This window comes from Primulina eburnea, chromosome 1 (assembly GCF_022965805.1).
Source record: "Primulina eburnea isolate SZY01 chromosome 1, ASM2296580v1, whole genome shotgun sequence".
Lineage (NCBI taxonomy): Eukaryota > Viridiplantae > Streptophyta > Magnoliopsida > Lamiales > Gesneriaceae > Primulina > Primulina eburnea.
Window position 1 is genome coordinate 56,964,351 of NC_133101.1, and position 25,892 is coordinate 56,990,242.

Sequence of the window (25,892 nt, forward strand, 5' to 3'; positions counted from 1 at the left end):
TCCGTCATGGAAGGAGAATGATTTTTACTCAATTTTCTAGTCAATCAATGACACATCCGAGGTATCGGTACATTGAGACCTTCTCGATGTCTAGCGAACACTTCAGCAATTACTGGAAAATATTCATAGGCCAAAATCTAGCAAAAAAATAAACACATTATTAGTATGATATAAAATAACAAGGATATTTCATTTAATGAACAATATATAGTTACCTGTAAAAGATGAATAAATCCATTTATATGAAAGTTACCGAACCCTATTAAATGTGGATCATTCCTACAGCGTGCTACCAAATTTTCATAGCTTCTGAAATTATTTTCAAGATCTTTTCTAAATCCACAAACTACTTCTTCTTAGTTTCATGACCCAGGTGTTTGGATTGGTCGTGAAGCCGCTCACGACCACACGACCCATGGGTCGTGAAGCCGTAGGTCGTGTCTTCACGACCCATGGGAGGGTGATGAACACTGACGATACCCAATAAATTTCATATCTCAAAATAATTTTTTTACTAATACGTGGTTTTTTTGTTGGATTTGTTGCAGAAGAATAGTTTATAGAATCATGGTTAATTGTTAGCCAAAAAATAAAAAACAATGTATACATGATGAAATGTTGAGAAGAAAAAGATTTTTTGTGAAGATAAGTAATGAAATGAGAACTAGTTGAGTCGAGAAAGATAAAAAAATTGAGTCAAGTAAGTTTTTTTATTTAATTAAATTATAAATTTTATTATATATAAAATAAAATTAAAAATTTAAATATACTAATAAAAAAATTAGTTTTTAAACAAATTTTAAACAAAAATAAAAAATTAAATTACATGCACTTCCTTTTTCTTAATAAACACTCTCTCCCGTTTTCCTCATTTTCCCCAGTCCAGTCGACAAGCAAAACCAAGGTACACGCGAGCGAACTCGACCATCAGATTATGGCAGAAAGCAGAAATTGAAACGAAGCCCCAACAATTGCGAATTTCTTCCCTCCCCCAATCTTTTCCATCAAGGTACACCCACTTAAAGTTATGAGTCGTTGATTATATATGTATGTTTTTCTGGGTTTTTTCCCTAGCTAGATCGACTCCATGTTTAAGGTCAAACAAGGTTGGTTAATCTTCTAATTGAACCTGTTTTTTACCATTATCACTAATGATAACTGATGTGAATTGAAAGTTCTTGCTTTGGGCATTCCCAGTTTTCTGTTTTGCAATGCTTTGTTCATCCATCAGGATGAACAACTTAGCAAATGGCGTTGCAATCTTCTTTTCATCTGTCTAGATGAAACCACACGACATTGTCATGTGAGGTAGCTAATGACAAGACATGTGTAGATTATTTTCATTTGATGTCTTTGTTTTGGAAGCTATGAAGAAAGTTGTATTTTTTTCTGATTGTTTTAACTTTGTGCAATATTATGGATTAAAGTGAGACACAGAGGCTTGAGGGGTTTTATCAGGCAATTATCATCAAGTCCAGCCGGGACAATGTCGAGCCGAGGTGGCAATAGTCATGGAACTGCAAGGAAACGTAATTTACCCTCATGGATGAGTTCTAAAGAAGATGGAAATGATAGTGATGAAAAAACCAACCAACCAAGAAGCAAGGGCAAATCCAAGAAGGAGCAAAGCCCCGTTGAGGTAGAAAGGAAAGGCAGTTTGGATTTCTCAAAGCTTATGGTACTATAGTTATTTGAGTATCCATTACGTGTTTATGAAATTCTGTTTTTGAGCCATAGCATTAATAAGTCGTTTTTTATCGTGTAGGAAGGAGTAGTGTTTGTGCTATCAGGTTTTGTGAATCCAGAGCGTGGTATTCTACGGTCACAGATGCTAGAAATGGGTGCAGAATATCAACCTGATTGGGATTCGAATAGCACCCTCTTAGTATGTGCTTTTCCTAATACACCAAAGTTTAGGCAAGTTGAAGCTGACGATGGAACTATTATATCAAAGGTCCAATGCTTACTTTAAGCCATGATTTCTTGTTTCATGTACGGCACAGTAAGGTTGCTGGGTGAAGGCATTTGTCCAACCTTGCCAAAGATGAACGGTTTAAAACTTTTTAAACACAATTTATTCAATGGCTTGTATATGATATCAGAAATATGTGATTGAACTTTGGCTTTTTATCAAAAAAAGAAGCAGAAAAAAAAACTTTTACAAACTGAAATCTAGCATTACAGTGATTAGCTTTGGATAGCCAGTGATACATCGTGTGAGATTCTCAGTTTGGTGTCCATTGTTACTCCTCTCTTCTTTCTTATTCCCCCTTGCGTGGTACTTTCTATGATTTCTCATTCTATTTATGCAGATCTTGGTGGTAAAACACCGCTCAATGACGTTCTTTCATTATTTGTATTTCCTTAGCTTTGAAGAAATTTTAAGCTTTTGGATTATCAAGTAATTTATTCATATAGAAATCCACATGCAGTTGTCTCTTAAGCACTAAAGATTTATTGCAGATCTAGTTCATATTATAAACTCACATCTTCAGTTTATTGTTCAATTACATTTCACATTTAACATGCTTTAGTTGTTTTATTGCTTACAACGAGCCCCTAACTAAAATCTATCATTATTAATGTTCCCCGCGGAGATATTACTCATATTTGTTTGTCCATACTCTACCCCTAAGAATGATACATGACTTTCTTTTATTTCCTTTTTAAATCTTCTTTACAGGATTGGATATCACAGTGTTATAATCAAAGAAAACTTGTCGATATAGAATCATATTTATTGAATGTGGGCAAACCATGGAGGAAGCAACACATTTCTCATGAAACCAGCCAAGGTCTGTCTCTCTCTCAGCTCACACACACGCTCACCCTCTCTCTCTCTCTCTCTCTCTCTCACACACACACACACACACACACACACACACATGCATGCTACACTGTTATTTTGTAACACTACTAAGCTATACCTGTAGACGTAAAAATTCCGATGCCTAAGAAATCTTTGAAACAAGAAGAGAAGGGCTCACATTCGAAGAAGAGTATTGCATCTTCCAAGGTACTTATATTTCACCTTTGTTAGAAAAATGCATTTTTGTATTGCATTTTGCTAGAACATTAAATTTTCTTGCATTCAGATGAAGCCATCTATCTACCAGTTATTGATCAGTTGAGGTCTTGAGGATCATAAATTGTTGCAATGGTGATTATACTTGAAATGGATATAGATATTATACACGTTGTCCTGATAGTTGCATTCTTGTTAAAGATTTGCAGGCTAGAATAAGATGTAGTCGTAACCTGTTGGTGCTTGTGATTGTTCATGCACAATCCACTATTAGTTTTTATCTCATGTCTTAAGTACGGGGTTTCTTCTTACCAGATGAAAGGTTGCTTTTCTCCTCAAAAAGTTAAGAAGTGGGCTGTTGAAGATTTGAAACGAACCATATCATGGCTTGAAAATCAAGACGAAAAGGTTAGTTGCAATACTAGTATCCGTTCTTTAATGGTCTTAAAAGTTAAAATTTACTGGAGATTGATACTGTGACGCCAGTTTTATCTGAACAATTTGTTAATTAAAATATTTGTACTTACAATATGGCTGCAGATAATGTTGGACCATATTTTTTCTCACCTGGAATTTTTTTTTGAAACATTGTTTAAAATATTTAGTAGTATTTGTCTTCTTTCTTCCTCATTGATTATAATGGTCTGTTCCCATCTCATTTATGTACGATTAGACCTCTAATAGTTATTAAATCTTTGTGGTAGTGTTGAATTTATAAACTCATAAGAAGATTTTTTATTTACCAACGCTGTTTACTTCTATGTATCATGTATGTAAGTCCTGGATTTATCATAATTTTTGTACTTTGTTCTTAAACCATACTTTTATCTTGTCATTAGCGCTATTGAGTTTTTATATTTCTGTAGCCAGATCCCCACGAGATAAATAACATAGCTTCTGAAGGAATCCTAACATGTTTGCAAGATGCCGTAGATGCCCTCAAGCAAGGACAGGTATACCATTAATTAGTTTGTTTTTTCTTCTATTTCCATGATTTAATTGCCTCTGCCAAATACTTTGGCACGTGATAACATATTTGATCTGATAAAGTTTAATATTGCATGCATAGATTTAAAATGAATGCGGTTCTTGGAAACAATAGATTATCTATTTTTTCTTGCACTCCCATCACATTTTTATATTCCAAGATGTTATCATGGGCATATAAAACTTGATATACTCCTGTTTCTATACTGATTCTTGCTCGCTTGAGATATTGTAGTGTGACTTTATATCATATGTTACAATGTCCTTTACACGTCATTGTTACCCAATATGCATATCTTCTGAGGCAGCTGATTTTATGCATTATTAGGAAAAACACGTAAAATTTGAATTTGAACTATGTTACTTGTTCCCGGGCATACCCCCCTGTTCAGTTCGTTCTTGGATATCTTGGTCTGAAATTTTTTATATAACGCATTACATTTGTTGTCTTTTAGGACATCCAAGCTATAGCTGAAGCATGGGCATGCGTTCCTCGATTAGTCAAGGAGCTGGCAGAATTGGACTCAGCAACAGACTCTAAGGCTTCACTTAGCAAAGAAGATCTCTGCAAGGAAGCAATGGTCTGCAAACAGATCTACGAGCTCGAATTTCTCAACGTGCAGCCCCAATCTTATGGGAACAAGAAAGCTCCTAAGGATCAAGAGAAGTATGCCAGAGATGTCGCCTCTTATGACAGTGATGAAACGATTGAGATGACAGAAGAGGAAATTGATGAAGCTTATAACTCCATAGCTTCTACCCTGTAACTCTGTTAAAAAAGCCTTAAACTGCATTTTTCAAATATTTTTCTTATATTATTCCTTGTTATTTGACCTTATTTATATAAATGAGCATCACAAACAGGGCCCGTTCATGTACAGATTAAGCAAATACATAATCTCTGACTTGAGCTTAAATATTCTAACGAAACCCTTTAGAATTTTAAATAAAATATATATCTATCTATTTAAAAGATTTTTGTACAATTTTTTTTTTTTGTATAGAGTGGATTATATCGAAATAATATTTTCACATTGAATTTTGTTCTTGAGTTTTTATTCTTCATGTCCTTATTTATATTTGTTTGTTTTTGAATCCAATTGTAGTTACTATATGGATATTTTGTTTAATAATAATGTACTGGATGTAATTTTAGGAGACGTTTCTCCCAACGTGCCATAAACACATGGTTCACGTTCAATAAATATAACATATGTTTTCTCCTATATTAATTAAAAAACTAGAAACAACATTTGGAATCTAGTATAAACAAAAGATTGGAATTAGAGCAAATTAAACTTAAAACGAAATGACTGATCATTGAATGATAAAAAAGAAATTTTGTTTTTCAAGTTACTTACAAATTGTACAACAATACTTGAAGTCAATTAGTTCATTAAATCCGAGGAAACCACAAGAATAAACAAATAGTACAAACAAAGATCGATCTATATGTTGCTTCATCAATTAATTCATTAATCCGATGTTGCCAACATATATTACAAACAAAGATCGATCTATTAAACAATTAAAGAACATATACAAATTGCTATAACGATAATGTCACCAAAGAAACATCATAGTTCTCATCAAAGAACACAAAATTAGAGGGAAAAAAGGGAAATAAAAAATTACTTGCGAGTTTGGAAAATTTCAACGAAGCATAGATATAAAATAAAGATTAATATTGTGGGTTTTTAAAATTTCAAGAATTTGCTTCACGAAAATGAAAACCAAAAAATAATGATAGCATAATTTTAAGATTTAAAATTTATATTTATACGAACAAAAATACTTGTAAAGTATATATATTTTTAAAAAATTAATAATAATTACTCAAATATTTTCGTAAAAACAATTAAAACTCAATTTCGACCATTGATCTAGAGTCGAATTTTGATCGAACGACTCGCTTGAATTCTAGGCTAAGATAATTGAGGTAAATAAATATCTTACGAAAATGTAAAATAACAAAACTATCCTTTGCAGCTGTTTACTGTGCTGGTCTCTCTATCAGAATCGTCACTGTTGCCAGTAGGTTTGCGCCAGATAAACCCTCCTCTCATTTCTCTCCCGACCCCTCGTAATTTCTCCGGCGAACTTTCAATGGGGGCTTCACTTCCTCCCAAAGAGGCCAACCTCTTCAAACTCATCGTTGTAAGTTTGCATCAATCTGAAATTTCCCTAGGATTATTATGCATTTGATCATGATTATTCATTCCACTATACGTTATCGGTTTTTTCCTTGCGTTTAGCATGCGGCTTGTGCTTGTTAGCTTATGCGTAATCCCTTTTGTCGTTTGATCAGGAAGCTATGATTTTGTCATTTTTGTGCAATTTACATCTTATTCAAATTTCTGTCTTTGGTCATTACACTTCGGTTAAGATTTTTGTTCTGCTTTAGAAAGTTGTTTTTGTGTGAAAAGGCGTTTTTTTACTTGAAGGAAGAATAGATGGCCCATTCTGAGATTAACGAGGCTTATATCAGAAGCCATTGTTCTTTAGTTGTTTTATGTATGCTGCATGCTTGAAATCAAGTAAAGGTTGTATCTTGAGGATATTATAGTCTCTAGTCGACTGAATTGATCTTTATGATTTTAAAATATATAGAATGTTTGGGTCTTGTTGAAAGCATTTTAATTGTTAGTCTGTTAAGATTTTAAAATTCTTGGAATTATTTTGAGTTTTTTGTGTTTGCTTGAATATTTAACACTGTGCTAAACTCTAGCAAAGTCAGCAGGGACTTAATATGAGCAAAACTATAATTAAGACACAAATAGTTGACAAAGTAAACAAATGTATGCATTGAAGAGAGATAACAAGTGTTCAAAGGTGTTGTAGCTCATCAATGTCCTCTCCTTTTCCACTCCAAAGGGAACTTGTTAGAATTTTTTATTCGTGAAGTACAGTTTACAATGACCTTTTTAAGATCACGTGATTGCAGCTCCTGGCTCAGTTTGTGGTTTCATAGACTGTATAATGTTACACTGACAAGGACACGAAAAGACTAGGCGACATGGATTCTTACAAAAATTAGGATACAACAAGCCAATGAAACAGCTGCATATTTATATACACATATGTCTACATACATTGTATATATTAGCACGTTATCACTAAATGTATCCAAATTTAAGAAAATATCAGTAATTATATATCAGCTTTTAAAATTACATATGGTCCAACAAATAATCGATTTATTAAAAAAATAAAAAGGTATGACTTTTTTTTCACGATTTGAAATTGAAATCATTATTCAAAAGTAATTTATATGTAATAAAATAAATTATAAAAAAGTGATTCATTTTTCTACTTTGTACCCCAAAATTCAAAATTTTTGCGCTAAATCTCAACATCTCCAAAATGTGTGACAATCCATACAATCGTGTTCAAAACGTGTATGACACACTTCACAACAATGTCCAAGCTGTATCCTCCTCATGTCCGATGTTTTTTTCTCTTTTAGGTTTCAAACACATGTCTGAGCTTTGCTCCTAGTCATATCAGTGGTAGCGTATTTGACACAACATGGGTCAATTGTTTTGAGCATTTGTTCCTGACAGACTACTCTCAAACTCATATCTATTGGAGTGTTTAAATCCTTTTCAAGAATCCTATGAGTTGTAGAAGACTCTGGAATATTGGTCACTAAGCTGTATAACTGAAATCAATCTAGGAATGTAAGTTATCTTAGAATAGAAAGCTCCTTCAATCGGCTGTGGGCTTGGATACTTAGATTAATCTTCAAATATTTTTAACAAAAAGAAGTCTCTTGTCAAAGCTTGTATGTGCATGAACTAGGCCCCTGTTGGTTAGATTTGTTTGTTGATTTAGGCATCATTTTTGGTTTAAGAATACATTTTCTTTTCTCCCATTTGCAGTCCGCCACTGAGTAGGATTCTGTTTTTCTTGTTTGAACAATCTCAATGTGTTTAGTTGAGAACTGTGTAGATTTTTATTTATGATTTGAAGGTGATAGTTGTATTTTTTTCATTTATTTTTCTTTGGCGTTTGGTAGTGATGAGGTCATTTAATTTAATTCGGAAAAGATTTCGCCAGATCCAATATTTCTGTCTTTATCAAGTTCTTGATTTTGAGATTAATTGTTTTGATCAACTCCGAAAATATTCAAACTAGACGATATTCATATCCAAAAGTTAAGTGAGTTAGATTCTTGATCCAAATCAGCTCTGACGAATCTTTACAATAAACCATAGTTTAGGATGCAAGACACACTAAAACGCTATAGCACCTTGGAGCTTGAGGCACAAGCTTTATCAAAGAAAAACACATTTGATGTAAATTTTAAAATTCAATATATATGAAGTGATTTATACTATAATATCAAATAATTTAAATATATTTCACATAAACAACAAACAATATAAATAAAAATTCATTAATAGATAATGTAGCATAAATCAATAACATAAAAAACTTCTGGTCGAAAGAAACCAGAACTTCTGAAATTGAAAGAAATTGGAAGCAGTAAGCTGTAAAAGCAATTGGAAAAAGAAAAAGAAAATAAGGGCAGCCAGTTACCTGATTTGAATCACTAGTAACTGAGAACCAAAACTGTAGGGCGCGTCACAGTTAGAAGTTGAGGGAGCTCAAAAGTTGTTGCACATCGTTAAAACTCACATGAATACTGGGTTTTTTATCATTAAATATCTCTGTGCTTTGGCAATAGGGCTTCAAATTTGGTTGGGCTTGAATTAATTTTTATTTACGTACAAGATTTACAGACCACTTCATGAGGTGCTCGCTTTTGCGCCTCACCCAGGCCTTGCGCAATGGGTGTGCCTGGCACCACCTAGACGCAGCCAGATGCTCGCTTTTAACAACTATGCAGTAAACTATCTTGGCTAGTTATTCTCTCAACCGTTTAGATGTCAACCACCTGCTACTGCTGTATTCCAGTTCCAGCCAATCATTCCTGCCAGTTGACTGCTACAGCTTTCGTAGATCTTCTTTACTGAATCTTGTTCTAAGATTAAATGAATACTAACCTATATGTTCTTCTCAACAACCTACTCGCCAAATAAACTTCTAAATAAGTTTTGTCATAATTCCAAAACGCCAAAATATAATAAAAATCTGAATAAAGATTTTAGATGCTTCATAACGTGAAATTTCAAGTGATAATTGATGTAGTATACTAATAAAATTCCTGGAACACGATTGTCATTGATCTTGAGTTTCTTAAATGAACAAAAGGAAAAGGATTAAGGAAGATGGAATATATAAACTGAGAGTTAAATTCATAAGAGTATGGTAGTAAACCTTCTGAGTGTACCATAGAATTTGGACTGTTTGAAGTATTATTAACAGTGCATCAGCAACCGAGATGGTGGTGTTGATAAAATTGCTCTCTGCAAGAATTGTTTTCTACTAGCTATCATATACAATGAATATCATTTGATCTTCAACTATGTGCAAGTCAAATCAATTTAAATTTCGACAATATCTTTCTTGTAAGACATGTTTGTTTTGATTCTCATGGTTTTACAGCTAGCGTGACTTTTTTGAGTCATAATCTTTATTTGATAAGTGCAGAAATCTTATGAAACAAAACAGTATAAAAAGGGTTTAAAGACTGCTGATGCAATTTTAAAGAAGTTCCCTGATCATGGAGGTATGTGTCAGTCACAGTGATCACGCACCTCTCTTCTCTTATCTTTTCATTGTGCTTATAAGTGTGTGGGAGGGGTAATGGTTCCAGGCAACATTTCAACATCATCCTTCAGACAACTTACTTGTTTCTTTTCGTTTAATTGTATATGAGCGTATGGATCAGGTATTTGCACAATGTATTTGCTATGGGAATATTTGTCTACCATTATTATATTCCAAAGCTTTTTTATTTATTGGATTTTCCCCAAGTTGAGCTAAAATATGTATGGCGAGATTTGAGATCCCGGTGATTCCCACAAGTGTCTATAACCTCCTCAAGGTGTTGAACTATGATATAAACTTATTTCGAATCTTTTAGGACCCGAAAGAGCTGTTCATACATTCTAAAGCATGCAATTTTCCTCCACTTCAATTTTACCGAGCATGTGATTTAGACATTTATACCGTGGGGGCAATTCTCCAGAGCTCTGTATAGCTTGTGGGGTACACCCTCAACGATAGGATAATATGTAAAAAGATGTAAACTGGATTGCATATTTCAAAATGTCCATTGATGTAGAAAATCTTTGTCAATAATATATTGATTTGTTGTGAATATAAATTGCTATGGAACCTGAGGATGCATTGAGCGGGGAGCTTCTCTTGTCTGTTGTATTTCTGATTTCACCTTTAACTTCTCTATTTTGTTGGGAAATTAATGGTGGATTATGTCTATTGCTCTGATCAACCTATAGAAATTGGTCACTCATGTTCTATTGAAAATGTTATATGTTGAGCGATCCAATGGTCTCCGTGTAAAAATACCAAAAATCTTCTTGGCTTCTTGAGCTACATGCTCTTTGCTTTGTGACATTCATGATAGTTTTGATAATGCGCACTGAACTTATATTTGTTCATGGGATGAGGGGGGTAACAGGATAAGAGCTGGTAAGGTGCTTATTCGCCAAGCAGACTGCTTTGGGTTTTGTCCATAGATGCTAGTTTTTCACTCTTGATACTCGTTTGTGTTATTATCATTTCTTGTTTTTATTTTTTGGTTGTAGAAACTCTATCAATGAAAGGTTTGATTTTGAATTGCATGGATCGCAAGTCAGAAGCATATGAACTTGTTAAGCTTGGATTAAAGGTTAATTCATATTTACCGTTACTTGAATTTAGTGTAAAGGCCATTATGCTTTAACTGACTACCTTATTGTTTACACATCAAATCCACTTCCCATTTGTGCAGAATGACCTTAAGAGTCATGTTTGTTGGCATGTTTATGGTCTTTTGTATCGGTCGGACAGAGAATATAGGGAAGCGATTAAGAGTTATCGCAATGCGCTTAAAATTGATCCTGATAATATTGAAATACTTCGGGATCTCTCTCTTTTACAGGTATGCAACATCATAAGCACTTTTATGTGATATTTTATTGAACGGGAAGTCTTGTTATGCTAGAAGCGAGAGATGTAATATATATTTTGAAAATTAAATTGTTACGGTATTTGTTCTCAAATTAACTTTTTTTCTCTTCACCCCTCTGTGAGGGAATGTACATTTTGATCCCTTGCTGAATTTTTAATTAGGCCTGGTTGATGGAATGATGAATACCCATGTTTTTATTTCCTGTATTGTCTTTTTAGTCAACAAAAAGTCATACCAGGCTGGATGTACAAAACAGTGTAGAGACTTGATTAGTCACATAATAATAGATCATATGCTAGACATACAAAACAGTGTAGAGACTTGATTACTAACAGAATAATAGATCATCAAAACAGATTAACTTAGTGTTTGTAAAATGCTTAAAAAAACGTGTCTACAAAATTTTCTTTTACAAATTTTTGCAATTCATAAAAGAAAAATCACCTTTTAAGCATTTGCAAACGCCACCTAAGTAGATTTGTTTGTGAATCTGATTGAGAAACTCAATTTCCGTGTAAACTTAGTATAAACTTTTCTTTTCACGAGTGCCAATTGAAATGTTTCCCAGATGTCCACGACATTGTCTCGCAAGTCGCAATCTGTACCCTTGCTAATATTTTTTATGTCTTTTAAAAAGTTAAATCGCTTGAGCCAAATAGCTTGGTTAAAGTGAGACCATGGAGTTTAAATAACTTGTTTAGAGTTAACTTCGACAAATGAACCTGGAAATTATTCAAAAAGAGAGGGCAATAGGGCATGAGTGTCTCTGTGGAGATTCTTATTATCACAAGTTTAAAACAGTTCAATAGATATCAACAATCGCCCTTCGGATTTTGGCAAAAGGGCCTCTTTTTCGATCTCTCTTCAAAAACCTTGCCTAATTTTGACATGCACCGTGTTCTTCTTGTGCTACCTATGTTAGTTTTAGATGTGTTCTGTTGTGTAATCCATAAAATGTCTAGTATGCTGTTGGACATGCAATGCATTTTTCAAAGGTTGTGAACTAGTCATCTTTCCATACTGTTCTAACAATCAAATACTTGTCCTCTGGATCTGTCTTCACGAGTGTTTGTTCAAATGATTCCTTCAAAATTTTCTAAACAATTGAGGAGAAAAGAGATTAAATTGTTTATAGTTCTTTGGACTCTTTCCCGTCTTACAAAGTAGAAAAATAATATATTAAAACTTTCTGCTCTAACTTGTTAGTAGCTTAGGTTTTTTTTTTGGACATTGTCCAGCTAATATTGTGCCATGTTGTTTCCATATTTGTTTTCCAGGCACAAATGCGCGACTTGTCTGGTTTTATTGAGACGAGGCAACAATTGCTCACCTTGAAACCTAATCATAGAATGAACTGGCTTGGATTTGCTGTTGCACATCACCTGAATTTCAAGTATGTTGTGGTTATTTCATTGTCTTAATATTTCATGCATCTCTTTCTGATTTTTTTAAAACACCTTGGAGGGAGGATATATTATTTTGCCCTTCTTCTTTAGAGCTCTATGGTTTCTTTTGCAGCCTTTCTGCTCAGCCTCCACCCCACCTCTTCAAAATATAAAGAATATTAGTAAATAATTTACTCAAATTAAATAAAACTACTAGCAAGTAAAGTAAATCCATGTGTCTAATTGGTAATCCATTTGGAGTATCAGACATATTTGAAGCTATTTTGTAATTGAGGATTATAATTCACAAAGTCAATGACCAGAGACAAATTCTTCATGGTATATGTGGTAACATATACTTGGACAAACTTCTTATTTTTGGATGGAAGAGATTGATAGTTTATTTTGTATACTTAAATACCGACTCGTAAATGTTGATATTTAAGTATAGTATAAAAACTCGGAAATCTTGAAAGCCTAATTAATTGCATTTGGTTTCTCATTTTGTGATAGTACTTACCTTTTTTAATTTCTAGTGCATTGAAGGCGGTTGATATCCTCGAAGCCTATGAAGGGACACTCGAGGATGACTATCCTCCTGATAATGAACGTTGCGAGCATAACGAAATGCTTTTGTACAAGGTACTGGACATGATTAACTTTAGGTTGTTGACTGGAAGCTACTCGTGTATCTATAAATTCCTTGAAATATTTTCTTTTACCTTTGTTACATTTCGTGTAGTAGATGTAGAACATATTGTTTTAGCATATAATTGTTGTACTTTGGAGCTGAGTTTGACGTTGCATGGCGTACAAGTGCTTGAACCATATGCACTTCTTTTGTTAGTTTCCTGGAATTTGGCTGTTTTATTGTTATTCACAGTGAGGCAGTCTTTTACTGCTCTCTTCGAGACTTGCACATTGGCATAGAATTTGGTCTCTAATTTACTTTTTTACTTGTTTAAATTAGATATTGGATATTATGCTCTCGACAAAGCAGGTTCCGGAGCTAGTGTTGAATGAACTGCAATGCATCTGGTTAACTTTGTCTAATATTATACGGGGACAGAAATTTATGTCTTTCCTCTGATTCTTGGGTTTTCCTCTTGCTTCGCAGTTGTGCATCTTTAAAATATAGAATTCTTCTGACAAATATCTATGTGATTATTACATATCTATTTATAGTTTAATCAAACATTGGAGGTAATATTTGCTACAGATTTCTTTGTTGGAAGAATGTGGGTTGGTTCAGAGGGCTCTTGAGGAGTTGCGCAACAAAGAATCCAAAATTGTAAGTGGTTGTAAAAGAATTAGGTGCACTGATATTTTATCTTGTTGTTAGACACCTAATATTTTGTAGTTCTGTACTGTAGATCGATAAATTATCTTTCAAGGAGCAGCGGGTCTCTCTACTCGAAAAGCTTGGCCTCTTTAACGAAGCAGAGGAGTTGTACATCGTGCTGCTTTCTATGAATCCTGACAATTACAGGTATCGTATTATAATAAATTTCGCCTATCAGAAACACATCACTCTCAAAGGTTTTAGTTACTACATTGGTTTGTTACATCCTTGTAAACTTGTGAAACATGGTGTTTCAGTGTGATCATTACATGTTCCTATTTTGATCCGTTGATTTGGAGAAATTATTGTTTTAATATTACAGGAGAAATGTTGTGAAAATTTATTTTTACTTCTTGTTCCTTGGTTGGTTTTAAATGTCAAAGCTTGAGACAAAACAGCTCTTTTCCAACAAAATTTTTGCCAACAGTATTTAAAAAATATCAAAATACATTGTGCTTTCCTTTGATACAAGTGGAGAAGTGGCTGCTGAGAGTCGGCTCTTATTTGTTCAGTTTTAGGATTGATTTTTATTGAATAATCAATTATTCAATCTATTTGAATTATCAGTTTTGTTTTTATCGAACATTTCAATTCACCTGAGTGATTAGATTTATCATCACATTTCTAGAAGTTTCCGCATATATTCTTGTCGTACTTTTAATCTCTCGCCTATTTAGGTACTATGAAGGCCTCCAAAGGTGTAAGCAACTATATTCTGTTGATGGTCACTATTCTTCTGATGAAATTTGTCAGTTGGAGGCCTTGTATGAATCTCTTAGCAAACAATATAAGAGGTCATCTGCTGTGAAGGTAACACACTGTTTTTTTTTTTGTTATCTGCTTCCTGGAAACTGCATCATCTCCTCTAAAATTCTATGTGAATCAGTCACGCTGCACATAATTAAAAATTTAAGGTTGCAATTATTCCGTTTGTAAATGTCTAGTCACGCAGTTTATAATTTAATTTCCAGGAACTGTCTGTTGACGTTTTACTTTAGAACCTATTTTCGGCTTCTTTTGATCATGCTTTTACTTTACAAATTTGTATCAAGTTTTCCCACGGAAAGGAAGTCTAGAATCTCATGGAAATGTTTTTGGGCCTTTGATTTTTCCAGATTTTGTTTTAATTATTTTATTTTCTTGAATATCCATTGGACAGAGAATTCCACTTGATTTTCTAAGTGCTGAAAAATTTCATGTGGCAGCTGGACATTACATTCGACCTTTTCTGTCAAAGGTACCCTATTCAGTTGTTATTTTTACTAAATTGTTGGCTAGTTTGGGAGATGTTCTACTCACATATATTTTGATTCTTGTGTAGGGCATCCCCTCTCTATTTTCTGATCTTTCTCCTCTTTATGATCACCCTGGAAAGGTCAGTGAATTCTTCTATATGAATATTGATAATTGCATGGATGCATGGAGTTGTATGGTTGATGATGTTTAAACTTTCCATACTACTTTTATTCAGGCAGATATTTTGGAGAAGTTATTTCTTGAGGTAGAGCACTCTGTCAAGACAACAGGTGGATTTCCAGGGAGGTAATTTCCCTATGCCATTTCTTGGTATGGATGTGTGCAGAGATGAGCTTTTTTTGTTCTCGCCTAATTTACTTTTTGGTTACATGTTCTTGCCTGACTTTACCTTTATTTATACTAAATTAATTTTCGTGGTCCAATGATTCATGCATATCCAAATTTCTCTTTGAAGTTCCTTTTTTCTCATTCTGAACTATCCTTTTTGTAGGTTACATTCAAATTCTAGCGCTTTTGTGAGGTCAATCTATAGATGGAATTTTATAAATAGGGTGAATAATTCAAATTCATGCATGTTCTATGGAGATTTACCACAACTGCATACAAGTTTGTATGGTGCCCATGTTGGATATTTTATTTTTTACCTTTTTATATATCTACTGATATGTTGAGAATATTTGGCATATAGTTAGATTCGGAATGACTTTAAATTTTACCGTATTTTCAAACTCTTTTATGGTTCATATTTGCATGTCACTAGAGGCTCATTGACCTCAACCCCTTGGTTGGATTTTTAGTTTCTCCATTATACAGAATGTCATTTAAATTAAATATGATGGTATGTGCAGTGTTGACAAGGAGCCACCTCCAACACTTCTGTGGACTTTGTTTTATTTGTCTCAGGTAAGCTGTTACTCTTTGATGCATATGATGTTTTCACTTCCCACAATAGCTTTGCTGAATTTTGTCTTGAGTTTGTTAAAGAAGCTTTCTTTGTTTTGCTGATTTGCTTTCTTTGTCCAGCATTATGACAGACGCGGTCTATATGATATTGCTCTCAAAAAAATTGACGAGGCCATAGAACACACTCCAACTGTTATTGATTTGTACTTGGTGAAGGTAATTATATGCTAGTACTATTTTATCTATTGCACTGTTGATGTTTTAGTGAATATTTTCTTACAGTTTTATTCCTTGAAATCAGTTGAGAAAAATCAGTTCCTCAGATGAGATTTGAGTAAGCATTGGAGATGTTTGTGTTTCGCAAAAAGGCATCTTGTGTTATTCAGTGTTTGTTAGTGGAGAATAATTTCCTGTCTGCATTTTGTTTGATATGGTCGCCATATTTCCTTAGAAGTGGAAATTTAAGTAAAGGTCTAGCATTGGAAAGAATCCCCATCACTCTCTCTTTGCTTTTATTTTATTTTAAGTTATAAAGTTTATTTCGAGGTTACCATTGCAAATATGTAATGAGTCTGACAGAACTAATGTTTCTGTTATTGCTCTAGATGCATCTAGGTATTGAAGTAGATGTTCCATCGGTAACTTTTCTTCTTCAATCGCGGCAACTGCTCCAGGTAGAGGTAACTTCGTATATTAGAAAGATAGACTAAACGAGATTGAGCTTCGAAGGTCATTGAGGATAGTGGTAGGCAAATGGTGGATAAGAAATGGCATGAAGCAATTATTGTTACCAAAGGAAAGGTCAACATTTCGTGGGAGCATATACAACTTGCTCTTGGTAACTCTGTAAACAAGAGGGTTGAACTATTTCCGTTTCAAGCTAATAAAGCCGTGTGGTGGCCTTCCAATTTGTCAGAATTAGACGGTTCTTCGACAAAGGGGTGTCTTTGGTCTTTGAGGAGTGGAGACCAGAAATCAACACGTCAGACATGGTTTATAATTGCTGCAGTAGCTGGTTAGGATCTTTGGCCTACGTTGGAAATTATGGTCGCCTGATACTTTTAAAATTGTCGGGGTTTGTTGTGGGGGTTTGATGGACATTAGCGTTGACATGTTATACTTCAGAGATCTTGGGGCAACTAAGATCAAGGTGAAAGGTACCGAAGGAAGGTTTATAAAAGTAGGATGAAGATTCTGTTGGATGGGGGGACTACAGAGATTCGAATTCAGGTTGATACTTTTGACATAACAGCCTGTGAGTACTACGAACGACAATCATATGCTCAAGTCGTGGTTAATGGCAAAAGGAATTTGACGGGTTGGGGTAATTCAAACATTCGTAGAAAACAAAGAGTCGCAGATTCTATCAGCTGCTCTATCAAAGGGGCCAAGGAATCGGACGTTATACGAGATCAAGTATTAAACATAGAAGACAAGATAAATTTTTTGGATCTGGCTGGCAATAGTGGGGAATAGCAGAAGCACGACGACTAGGCATCAGAGGAAGGCGCGACGTTGGCACCCCATTGGGGGGAAATGTGACTACGATTTCAAAAAGAATTGTCCCTAAAGAAGTTAAAGAATTCAGAAGATCACCCATTCAATCCCTGATAAACCACGAGTCCGAGGAGCAAGCTAGGCACAAAGACTTTACTGCCTACATATAGGAAAACTTACAACAGAAGACAATTCAGGAGTATCAAAGAGGGTATTGCTGGCCCTGAAGATAGTGGTTTACCAAACTCAAGTCTATTGAATCAGGAGGACATTAGTAAGTTGGGGGTGCTCGATTTGGATGATAGAGAAGAAACAATTTTCATAGATACATAATAAGACGACTCTTTGGAGGATGGTTTCGATTTCTCTGAGTTTGATAGCCGTGTCTCTTGTCAATCAGAGTCTTCAGCTCACACCGAGGAAGAGGTAGCGGATCTTAAGGGGCTGTTCTCATCATCTCTGGGACCTTTGCCTGCTACCGTGTCACTTCAACCGGAAAATGTGAAACCTATAGTGGGAGAGGTACTATATTGTTTTCATTCATCATTTCTTAATCACTCAATCAAGCTTTATTCTATTCTCTCTGCGTCGTTCTTTGTTCTGGGGTTGTTTGGTTGTTTTCTAGGAGGAGGGCAAATGAGGTTAGATGCTAAGACGAGTATAGAGATTAATTTCCAAAGGGGGCTGAGATGGAGATCAAGTCTTGTGCTGAGAGTACGATTCCGGGAGTGTATTTCAGAGTATAAGTGTTGGGAAGGTGTCAAGAAATCAACTGGCGTCTTAAGCAGAGAACTAAACAGATTGAAGTGCGGGATTAACTACGAGAAAGGCTCGACTTCGAAGGGTCCAAATGCGTTAATATGAAAATATGCTCTTGGAACATTACTGGGTGGAAGGGCAACAAGAAGGCAGAAACTAGTTCGCACTGTTTTACGCAACGTAAAACCGGATATTGTGGCGCTTCTAGAAATCAAAAAACAAACAGTGGATAATCGATTCATTGCAAGTTTGGAAGTTCAGATTTGTTGATTAGGTAATCTTACAGGCATTAGGAAGATCTGTGGGTATTTTAGTGATGTGAGATCCTAGAGTGGTGGTGGCCAGTGATAATTTGATAGGGGAATTTTCGGTCTCGATTGAGATTCGTTGGAAAGATGATATCAAATTGGGGTTCTCAGCTATTTACGGACCATGCAAGCCAAGAGATAGAGAACTCTTTTCGGACGAACTGGCGGGCTTGAAATCAATATGTGGTGACAAATGGTGCTTGGGAGGAGACTTTAATGTAGTCAGAAACACGGGAGCAAAGATGAATGGCCTTTCAAATACTACGAGCATGTCGTGTTTTGACAATTTGATCAGGGAATTGGGACTGCATGACCCGCCTTTATTGAACACAAAGTGCACGTGGTCTAACTTCAGGGCTAATCCGATTTGCTGCCGTTTAGACAGATACATGTTCTCTAGAGGATGGATGAACATTTTCCCCACTTTTTGATTCAGATTTCCACGTCTCTTAGCAAACATGTTAGCAATTTCATCAGTGTCGTGGACTTCCCGGTTAACTCCAACTTTGACTAGGATCTGCGTTTCAGAAGAGCTTTAAATGAGGTCGAAATTGTTGAGTTCAGCACTCTATTAGGGGTCTTAGATACAGCTAATTTGGAGTTGGGCACAAAGAATTTTAGGGTTTGGTTGGGGGATTTTTCAGAGTCTTTTTCTGTTAATTCTTTCTTTGACTCTTTTTTTACGATCAACAACCTTCTTTTATTCCTATCTGGAAAGCACCTATTCTGCATGAGGTTGAATTTTTCTCATGAACTGTGGCTTTGGGAAAATTGCCGACTTGCGATTCGTTGCAAAAACGATGGCATGTCTGTGCTTTAAGCCTGCACTGGTGTAGCATATGTCGGAACAAAGAGGAGGATCAAGACCATCTATTGTTGCTTGTTAGTTCACGACCGGAATTTGGATAAAAGTATTGTAGGAATTGGGTTTCGAATGGATCTTTTCAAGAAAGACGCATGACATGCTTCTTTTGGAGCCAAGCTTACTTACCGGGAGGAGAGTTAGGAATTTTTGGTATTTGGTAGTTCATTGCCGATATTGGTCAATTTGGTTTGAGCGGAACAACAGAATTTTCACAGACATAGCCGAGTCTGCGGACGAAGTATGAGAGAAGATTAAATTCAGAGTCGCGAGTTGGACGACAAAGTTGCTAGAGTTTAACCACCTTTTTTTTCAGACGTAGTGAGAGATTGGAAATTTCTATGCTATTAACGAAAGTGCAGTAGTTTTCTTTCTTTGTGGTTTGTTTGCGTATTTCTTATCGCTTTTTTTGTACTTTGTTATATTATTCTAATAAAATTTTCGTTTACAATAAAAAAAAGATCTCTAAAAACTTGTCAGATTAGTAAGATTATGTTCCATTAGACCCGGGGGAGGATAATTTTTTATTGAACAGCTAATAAGACTATCATATGGGCTGTACCATGAAAGTGTGTGTATGAGTGCAATTCACATAAAAACTGCAATTTGTCGGTTGGAGATGTTGAATCCAATATTGTGCTAAAAGAAAGCTAACAATATTAGGGGTGAAGCTAGATTATTTTTCCTATAATGTGGTTTTTTAATGCATAATGCTCTTTTCTCTTCCATTCCATATATGTTGTGTGTCATCTCTATAACTGTATGCATTCTTGATTTGGGTCCATGAATATCTCAGTTTAATCCTCTCTCTTAGACACACTCACACACTCTCTCTCTCTCTCTCACACACACACACACTCTCTCTCTCTCTCTCACTCACTCACTCACACACACACACACACACACACAGCGCACCCCACAAGATGGTAGTATATTTGCTTCAGAGTGTTTTGACTTGAGTTATTTGTGAAAGCTTCTTTGACCTGAGTAAATGATGTTTTGGCATATGGTTTGTTGTCCTTCATTCCTCATAACATATGACTTAAATATAAATATCTTGGTTTCAATCTGTTTACTTATTAAACTTCGAATTCCTGTTTACTAATAAGATTCATATGTCTCAATTACCCTTGGTTAAGAACCTATTAATATCTGTTTGGAGATTACATGGTTGCTGTATCGCTAATATATTTTTGTGGCTTTATTATCACAGAGCCGTATTCTTAAGCATGCTGGTGACCTGGTAGCAGCGGCTGCATTGGCTGATGAAGCAAGATGCATGGATCTTGCAGATCGCTATGTCAATAGTCAATGTGTTAAGCGTATGCTACAATCTGATCAGGTTCAATGTCATTATATTCCTCCTTTACATGACCTTACTCAGATAGTTCTTTGTTACATTAGCGCAAGTTTTCCCTTTCATTATGCCCTTATCCTGGACATTTTGTTCTAGGTTGTCTTGGCAGAAAAGACAGCTGTCTTGTTCACTAAAGATGGGGAACAGCACAATAACCTTTATGATATGCAGTGCATGTGGTATGTCTTTTTTTTTATCAAATTTCTAATTTTTTTACTTCTTTCAAGTAAACAAACATATACATAAGCTGTTTTTCACCCATTATTATTAAGGTATGAGCTAGCATCGGGAGAAAGCTATCTACGCCAAGGGGACCTTGGAAGGGCTTTGAAGAAATTCTTATCTGTGGAAAAGCATTATGCTGACATTACTGAGGACCAATTTGACTTCCATGCCTATTGTTTAAGAAAAATGACTCTCCGAACTTATGTAGAAATGCTGAAATTTCAAGATCGTCTTCACTCATATCGTTATTTTCATAAAGCAGCTGCTGGAGTAATCGAGTACTCTTTCTATATTTCTCTGCTGATATACTTTCTGGCTTCATCATCTTCTCAATAATATTTCTTGTAACATGGGATCCTATGGACTGAAGTACTTCTCATATTGCCATCTCGATCAGTGACTAATAAGTACAGATTTGGTGTCTTCTTTTCCGACCTTTGTTACTGACATTTGAAATGATTTGCAGATGCTACTTAAAACTGTTTGATTCTCCTTCAAAGTCATCTGCAGAAGACGAGGAGATATCAAAGTTGCCAACTTCACAGAAAAAGAAGTTGAGGCAAAAGCAGAGGAAAGCTGAGGCCCGAGCTAAGAAAGTGATCAGCTTTCTAGCCTTAGCTTCCCTGAAAGAAGTAGTTTAACATAGTTTCTGACTCATTAATTGCAATGGTGCAGGAAGCAGAAGTCAAGGAAGGATCAAATGCCCCTACTGTTTCAAGATCTGGACAACGCCATGCAAAATCAGTAGATACTGATCCGCATGGAGAGAAGTTATTGCAGGTATTTTTGTATGCTTTCGTGGGATTACATGTTATTGTTAAAAATTCCTTTTGGCAAGATATCTATCCTGACGCCTTCAAATTTCTTTAATCAGCTTAGGTCATCTTATTTCTTCGTCATTAAAGGAAATTGTTTTAGTAGTCGCTAATGAAATTATTTTTGTATTTTAAATTTTTAGTTAAATTTATTGCTGTGGTTGAATGATGATATATTTTATTTAAACCAGGAAATTTAGGTAATACACATTATTTTGGATATTTAAAGTTGGACTTGTGAAGTCTTGGCATTGTTGTTGAAACACAAGGACTCCTAATTTTGTTTATTATCTGTTTATTTGTCATCCAAGTGGGGGAGTTGAGGCTAATTTTAGTAAAACATTTTATGCAAGAAGCTAGCTTTTGTCCACCTGTCGCAGTTAATAAATAGTAACAGATTGTTGAAAACACACTTGCCAAAATTGATATGGAGCTATTATACTGTAATCTATACTTGTAGGTTGAAGATCCCTTGATGGAAGCTACAAAGTATTTGAAGCTACTTCAGAAACACTCCTCTAATTCCCTGGAGACACACCTGCTCTCCTTCGAAGTTTATATGAGAAAGCAGAAAATTGTACTTGCATTGCAGGTGAAGTCTTCACTACATAGTTTTGCAGCAAACTTTTTCTAAAATTCTCCTGGAAGCCATTATTTATCTTTTTTGCATGATTTTGTCAGGCGGAAATTGAACCTTGTGTGCATCATGATGGGTGTTGCTTTTTTTTTTTTAATATCTTTCCTTCCTCTATTAACCTAACATTGGGCTGCCTCAGTCTCCGGATTATGTCCTTTGATGCTTCAGCTTTATTTTAATTTGGGGAGTGATGGAAATCATCTCATTATTTACCACAGGCAGTAAAGCATATGCAGCGTTTGGATGCCGATGACCCCGACACACATCGATGCCTGGTATGGTAGATATATATTGTATCATTTTCACCAATATAATATGCATTCGCGTGAAGACATTATCTTATATGTGCATAGTATTTTTGCTAGATTTTAATTCACTTTCTTATGATTCCGGATGGAATGATTTGTTGTTTGCTGTCCTTGATACTTGCATTTTGCAGATAAAATTCTTCCATAAAGTGGAAACCATACCAGCTCCTGTAACTTATACCGAAAAGCTTGTATGCGGTGTTTTAGAAGCTGAGCGTCCTTTATTTAGGTACTTTCTTATGTCTATTTTTTCTTCACTTATTGGGTGAATCTCTGCTACTCAGTTTTCACTGTTGTTGGTGCACTGAGTGAGATCATAGATTTGTTTACTTCCTTTTGTTTTGCAGCCAGTTGCGTGGAAAATCTCTTGTTGAGGCAAACACCCTTTTCCTTGAGGCACATAAAGGTCATAATCTACCAATTTAAATATTGATTATTAGTTATTACAGTAATTTGTCCGTAATATTACATTTTTCGTATAATTTTGATAGATTCATTGAGGCATAGAGCTGCTGTAGCAGAAATGATTTTTGTTACGGAGCCAAACAAGAAGGATGAGGCTATTAACTTGATAGAAGAATCAACTAACAACCAAGTTTCACTGTATGTCGCGTTATTAAAATGTATTTTAAACCATCAATCCACAATTTCCTGCACGATCAAGTAGCTTTTTTTTCTCCCTCTCAGAAATGGAGCACTTGGGTCTATCAGAAACTGGAGACTAAAGGACTGCATTAGAGTCCACGCATCACTAGAGTCGACTCTTGATGACCATAGTGCTGCATCAAGTAAGTCATTAGTTAAATCTATGGTTTCCGTAGATTACGGTCTTATAATTTCTGTTCTTAACACAAGGAGCATCAGATGCCCAGAGTAAAATTGTTGATATATCAGTATGAGCTGCATCCATCGTACTTGTAGCCCTTTATAGAGTTCCTTTACATTTTGACTGTAGTCTTTTGGTTTTTTAATATTATCTCATATCCACATGAAGAAAATTTGCTTCAACACTGTTTGCTTAATGATACATCCTGTGGAACGTTGAAATTTGACGACTGCAATTAGGAACACATATAGTTGATCTATGTACCAGATTTTAGGTCCTGAACTGTTTTAGGTCACAAGCAAGAATACAAATATTCACGACAAATTGAACTTGTACTAGCTACTTAAGGTTGAGATTTATATTTTTACAAGAATCTATAGATTGACTTCTTTAGTCTCCGATCTCAGTAATGGACGTGGTTCAAGACGTTGGGACAATTTATTCAAGCATATACTTCCTATGTGATTGTGTTTATTGATGGTAGAAATAGTCAAATTATAAAAGCACAAAAGAATGGAAGCCTCTTTGTAATTTCACCAGATTAAGAAAAATCTTTCCTTCACGTGACTTCATTTGTCGTGCTTTGTAGGATGGAAGGCTCGATGTGCTGAGTACTTCCCACACTCCTCGTACTTTGAGGGCAAACACAGCTCTGTTATCTCCAATTCAGCTAACCACCCATTTCACGTAACTGAAAATGGTGGCGACATTTCAGTTGCTAACCACCGTGCATTCCCAGTTGCATCAAACGGAAATGTAGAAAAACTGGAGGCATTAAAAAATCTTGTCATTCGATAGTGTCTATTTGGATCTAGGACATGGCTGCTTCTCCTTGGAAAAATGGTTATCAGGCTACGATGATCAAGTGAAGATAATCTGCCCAACTTAGAAATATGGCCAGGCAAGAGGAGAAACTTCTGCAATATTGGTTCTGAAGTTTCATCGACCCGGATTTCACCATACTCTGGTATGCTCTATGTTGCAAGTACGTATACCATAAGCTCATTCGGTGTTGGTTTGTATTATCTTGTCTTCCTCTCGATTACTCGACCGTGAGAGGCTCGTGTTTGGCTTGTGATTTGGAGGCAAATTTGCAAGAATTCTTCTTTTCGGATACTCTGCTTATAAACCTACGTCAAATCAATAGGGGTATTAAACCTCAAAAAAATGTATTACTTGTTAAATCATCTATATTTTTGTGATGTACAAGTTCCTTTTAGTTACGGAATTTTGTTAGCATATGACCAAGAAATAAATTTCTACAAGAGTTTTTTTAATAATTTTTTTTATTTTATTTTAGCAAGTGTTCATTTATCCTTGAATCTCTTTATCATTAAAACTCATTGTTAAATTCATCCATGATTATCTTATCAGAGACCTCACCAGCTAAAAGGTCTGATCAAGCTCCAACTTATTTCTTGGACATTGGTTTAAAATGAACTTGTAATGCAAAATATCTCATGACCATCTTTACGGACACAAAGTTACAACATACAAGAACTCTACGCCAATAAAAACTCTACGAAAATGTTGTAAATGATTTTTTTTTCCATATAAAAATATGTTTATATAAGATATCTCTTGTATATCTTTCAATCAGCTAGATAATTTAATGTATTTCAGACGTGAAATCCACACTTTAAAAATATTGCACTTTAGATTAAATGTTATTATGGTCCTATACTAGGAAAAGCCAACTTCTCAAGAGTGATTTTTAAGATATGGTTATACTGGTAAATTTTTTTTTTAGATTCTTGCGATAGTAAACCATATATGCCAAATCTTTATTAGACTACGACGATGACAAACGTAAAATTATGCAAGTTTTTCATATTTCTCTCAATATTTCCGGGAAATGTTCCAAATTACATGTAAAAGTACTTTTAGAAATAAATATAACTAGTGAGATATCATTTCTATACGGTTAAAGCTCATAAATTTCGACTGAAATTTCATAAAATGAAATGAAATTTGGAGGTAGCCGTGTTAACAAAGAAAATGACATTTTATTATTCAAAAAAAAAAAGAAAAGAAAAAGACATTTGAGGCAGAAATAGGAAGAGGGATGAAATGAGCTGTAATTTGGTATGCGGGGGGGTCTCTATTATAATCTCCATACGTAATTGGGTGTAAAGGAACCGAGCTGGTCTCAGTCAAAAAAAAAAAAAAAGAACCGAGCTGGTTCACGAGCTTTTTGAGATGACTCGAAAAATATTTGATTCGTATTTGAACTTATCAAATTTGAGTCAAACTCGAACATGTTCAAACTTTTTTCAAATCGAACTCAAGTCCAACTTAATTTGTTCGATAGTTCGTAAGTCGATCTAGAGCTTTAGTATTTTATTAATATAATACAA

General features: G+C 34.9%; 2 protein-coding genes across 5 annotated transcripts; both read left to right on the forward strand.

Annotated features, from left to right (window-relative positions):
- The first annotated feature begins 859 nt into the window (after window positions 1–859).
- Window positions 860–4,892, forward strand: LOC140832889 (DNA-repair protein XRCC1). Of its 4 annotated transcripts, none has more exons than XM_073197170.1 (8): window positions 860–1,009; window positions 1,428–1,678; window positions 1,766–1,954; window positions 2,684–2,795; window positions 2,934–3,016; window positions 3,341–3,433; window positions 3,892–3,978; window positions 4,468–4,892. In XM_073197170.1, the coding sequence occupies exons 2-8, from the start codon at window positions 1,487–1,489 to the stop codon at window positions 4,777–4,779; spliced, it is 1,068 nt and encodes a 355-aa protein (XP_073053271.1). In that variant the 5' UTR covers window positions 860–1,009; window positions 1,428–1,486; the 3' UTR covers window positions 4,780–4,892. The 4 variants fall into 4 exon arrangements, with proteins under 4 accessions (XP_073053271.1, XP_073053295.1, XP_073053278.1 ...); XM_073197194.1 differs by having other exon boundaries at window positions 1,459–1,678; XM_073197177.1 differs by having other exon boundaries at window positions 868–1,308.
- Window positions 4,893–5,981: 1,089 nt separating this feature from the next.
- Window positions 5,982–24,800, forward strand: LOC140832881 (N-terminal acetyltransferase A complex auxiliary subunit NAA15). The gene is made up of 26 exons (XM_073197157.1): window positions 5,982–6,169; window positions 9,569–9,647; window positions 10,690–10,772; window positions 10,875–11,024; window positions 12,332–12,447; window positions 12,976–13,081; window positions 13,659–13,730; window positions 13,813–13,928; window positions 14,459–14,591; window positions 14,941–15,018; window positions 15,103–15,156; window positions 15,253–15,323; window positions 15,887–15,941; window positions 16,062–16,157; window positions 20,581–20,709; window positions 20,821–20,903; window positions 20,997–21,227; window positions 21,416–21,545; window positions 21,625–21,729; window positions 22,225–22,356; window positions 22,620–22,676; window positions 22,841–22,938; window positions 23,057–23,115; window positions 23,201–23,312; window positions 23,397–23,497; window positions 24,125–24,800. The coding sequence occupies exons 1-26, from the start codon at window positions 6,119–6,121 to the stop codon at window positions 24,331–24,333; spliced, it is 2,706 nt and encodes a 901-aa protein (XP_073053258.1). The 5' UTR covers window positions 5,982–6,118; the 3' UTR covers window positions 24,334–24,800.
- The last annotated feature ends 1,092 nt before the right edge of the window (window positions 24,801–25,892 follow it).

What these genes read in the sequence shown, in the direction of transcription:
- LOC140832889 (XM_073197170.1), top strand. Translation starts at nt 1,487, where the DNA reads ATGTCGAGCCGAGGTGGCAATAGTCATGGAACTGCAAGGAAACGTAAT. An exon ending in ATGGAACTATTATATCAAAG is followed by an intron (nt 1,955 to 2,683) that starts GTCCAATGCTTA and finishes TCTTCTTTACAG; the next exon opens with GATTGGATATCACAGTGTTA. An exon ending in TTCTCATGAAACCAGCCAAG is followed by an intron (nt 2,796 to 2,933) that starts GTCTGTCTCTCT and finishes CTATACCTGTAG; the next exon opens with ACGTAAAAATTCCGATGCCT.
- LOC140832881 (XM_073197157.1), top strand. Translation starts at nt 6,119, where the DNA reads ATGGGGGCTTCACTTCCTCCCAAAGAGGCCAACCTCTTCAAACTCATC. An exon ending in TTGATTTGTACTTGGTGAAG is followed by an intron (nt 16,158 to 20,580) that starts GTAATTATATGC and finishes TTATTATCACAG; the next exon opens with AGCCGTATTCTTAAGCATGC. An exon ending in AAATTGTACTTGCATTGCAG is followed by an intron (nt 22,357 to 22,619) that starts GTGAAGTCTTCA and finishes TATTTACCACAG; the next exon opens with GCAGTAAAGCATATGCAGCG.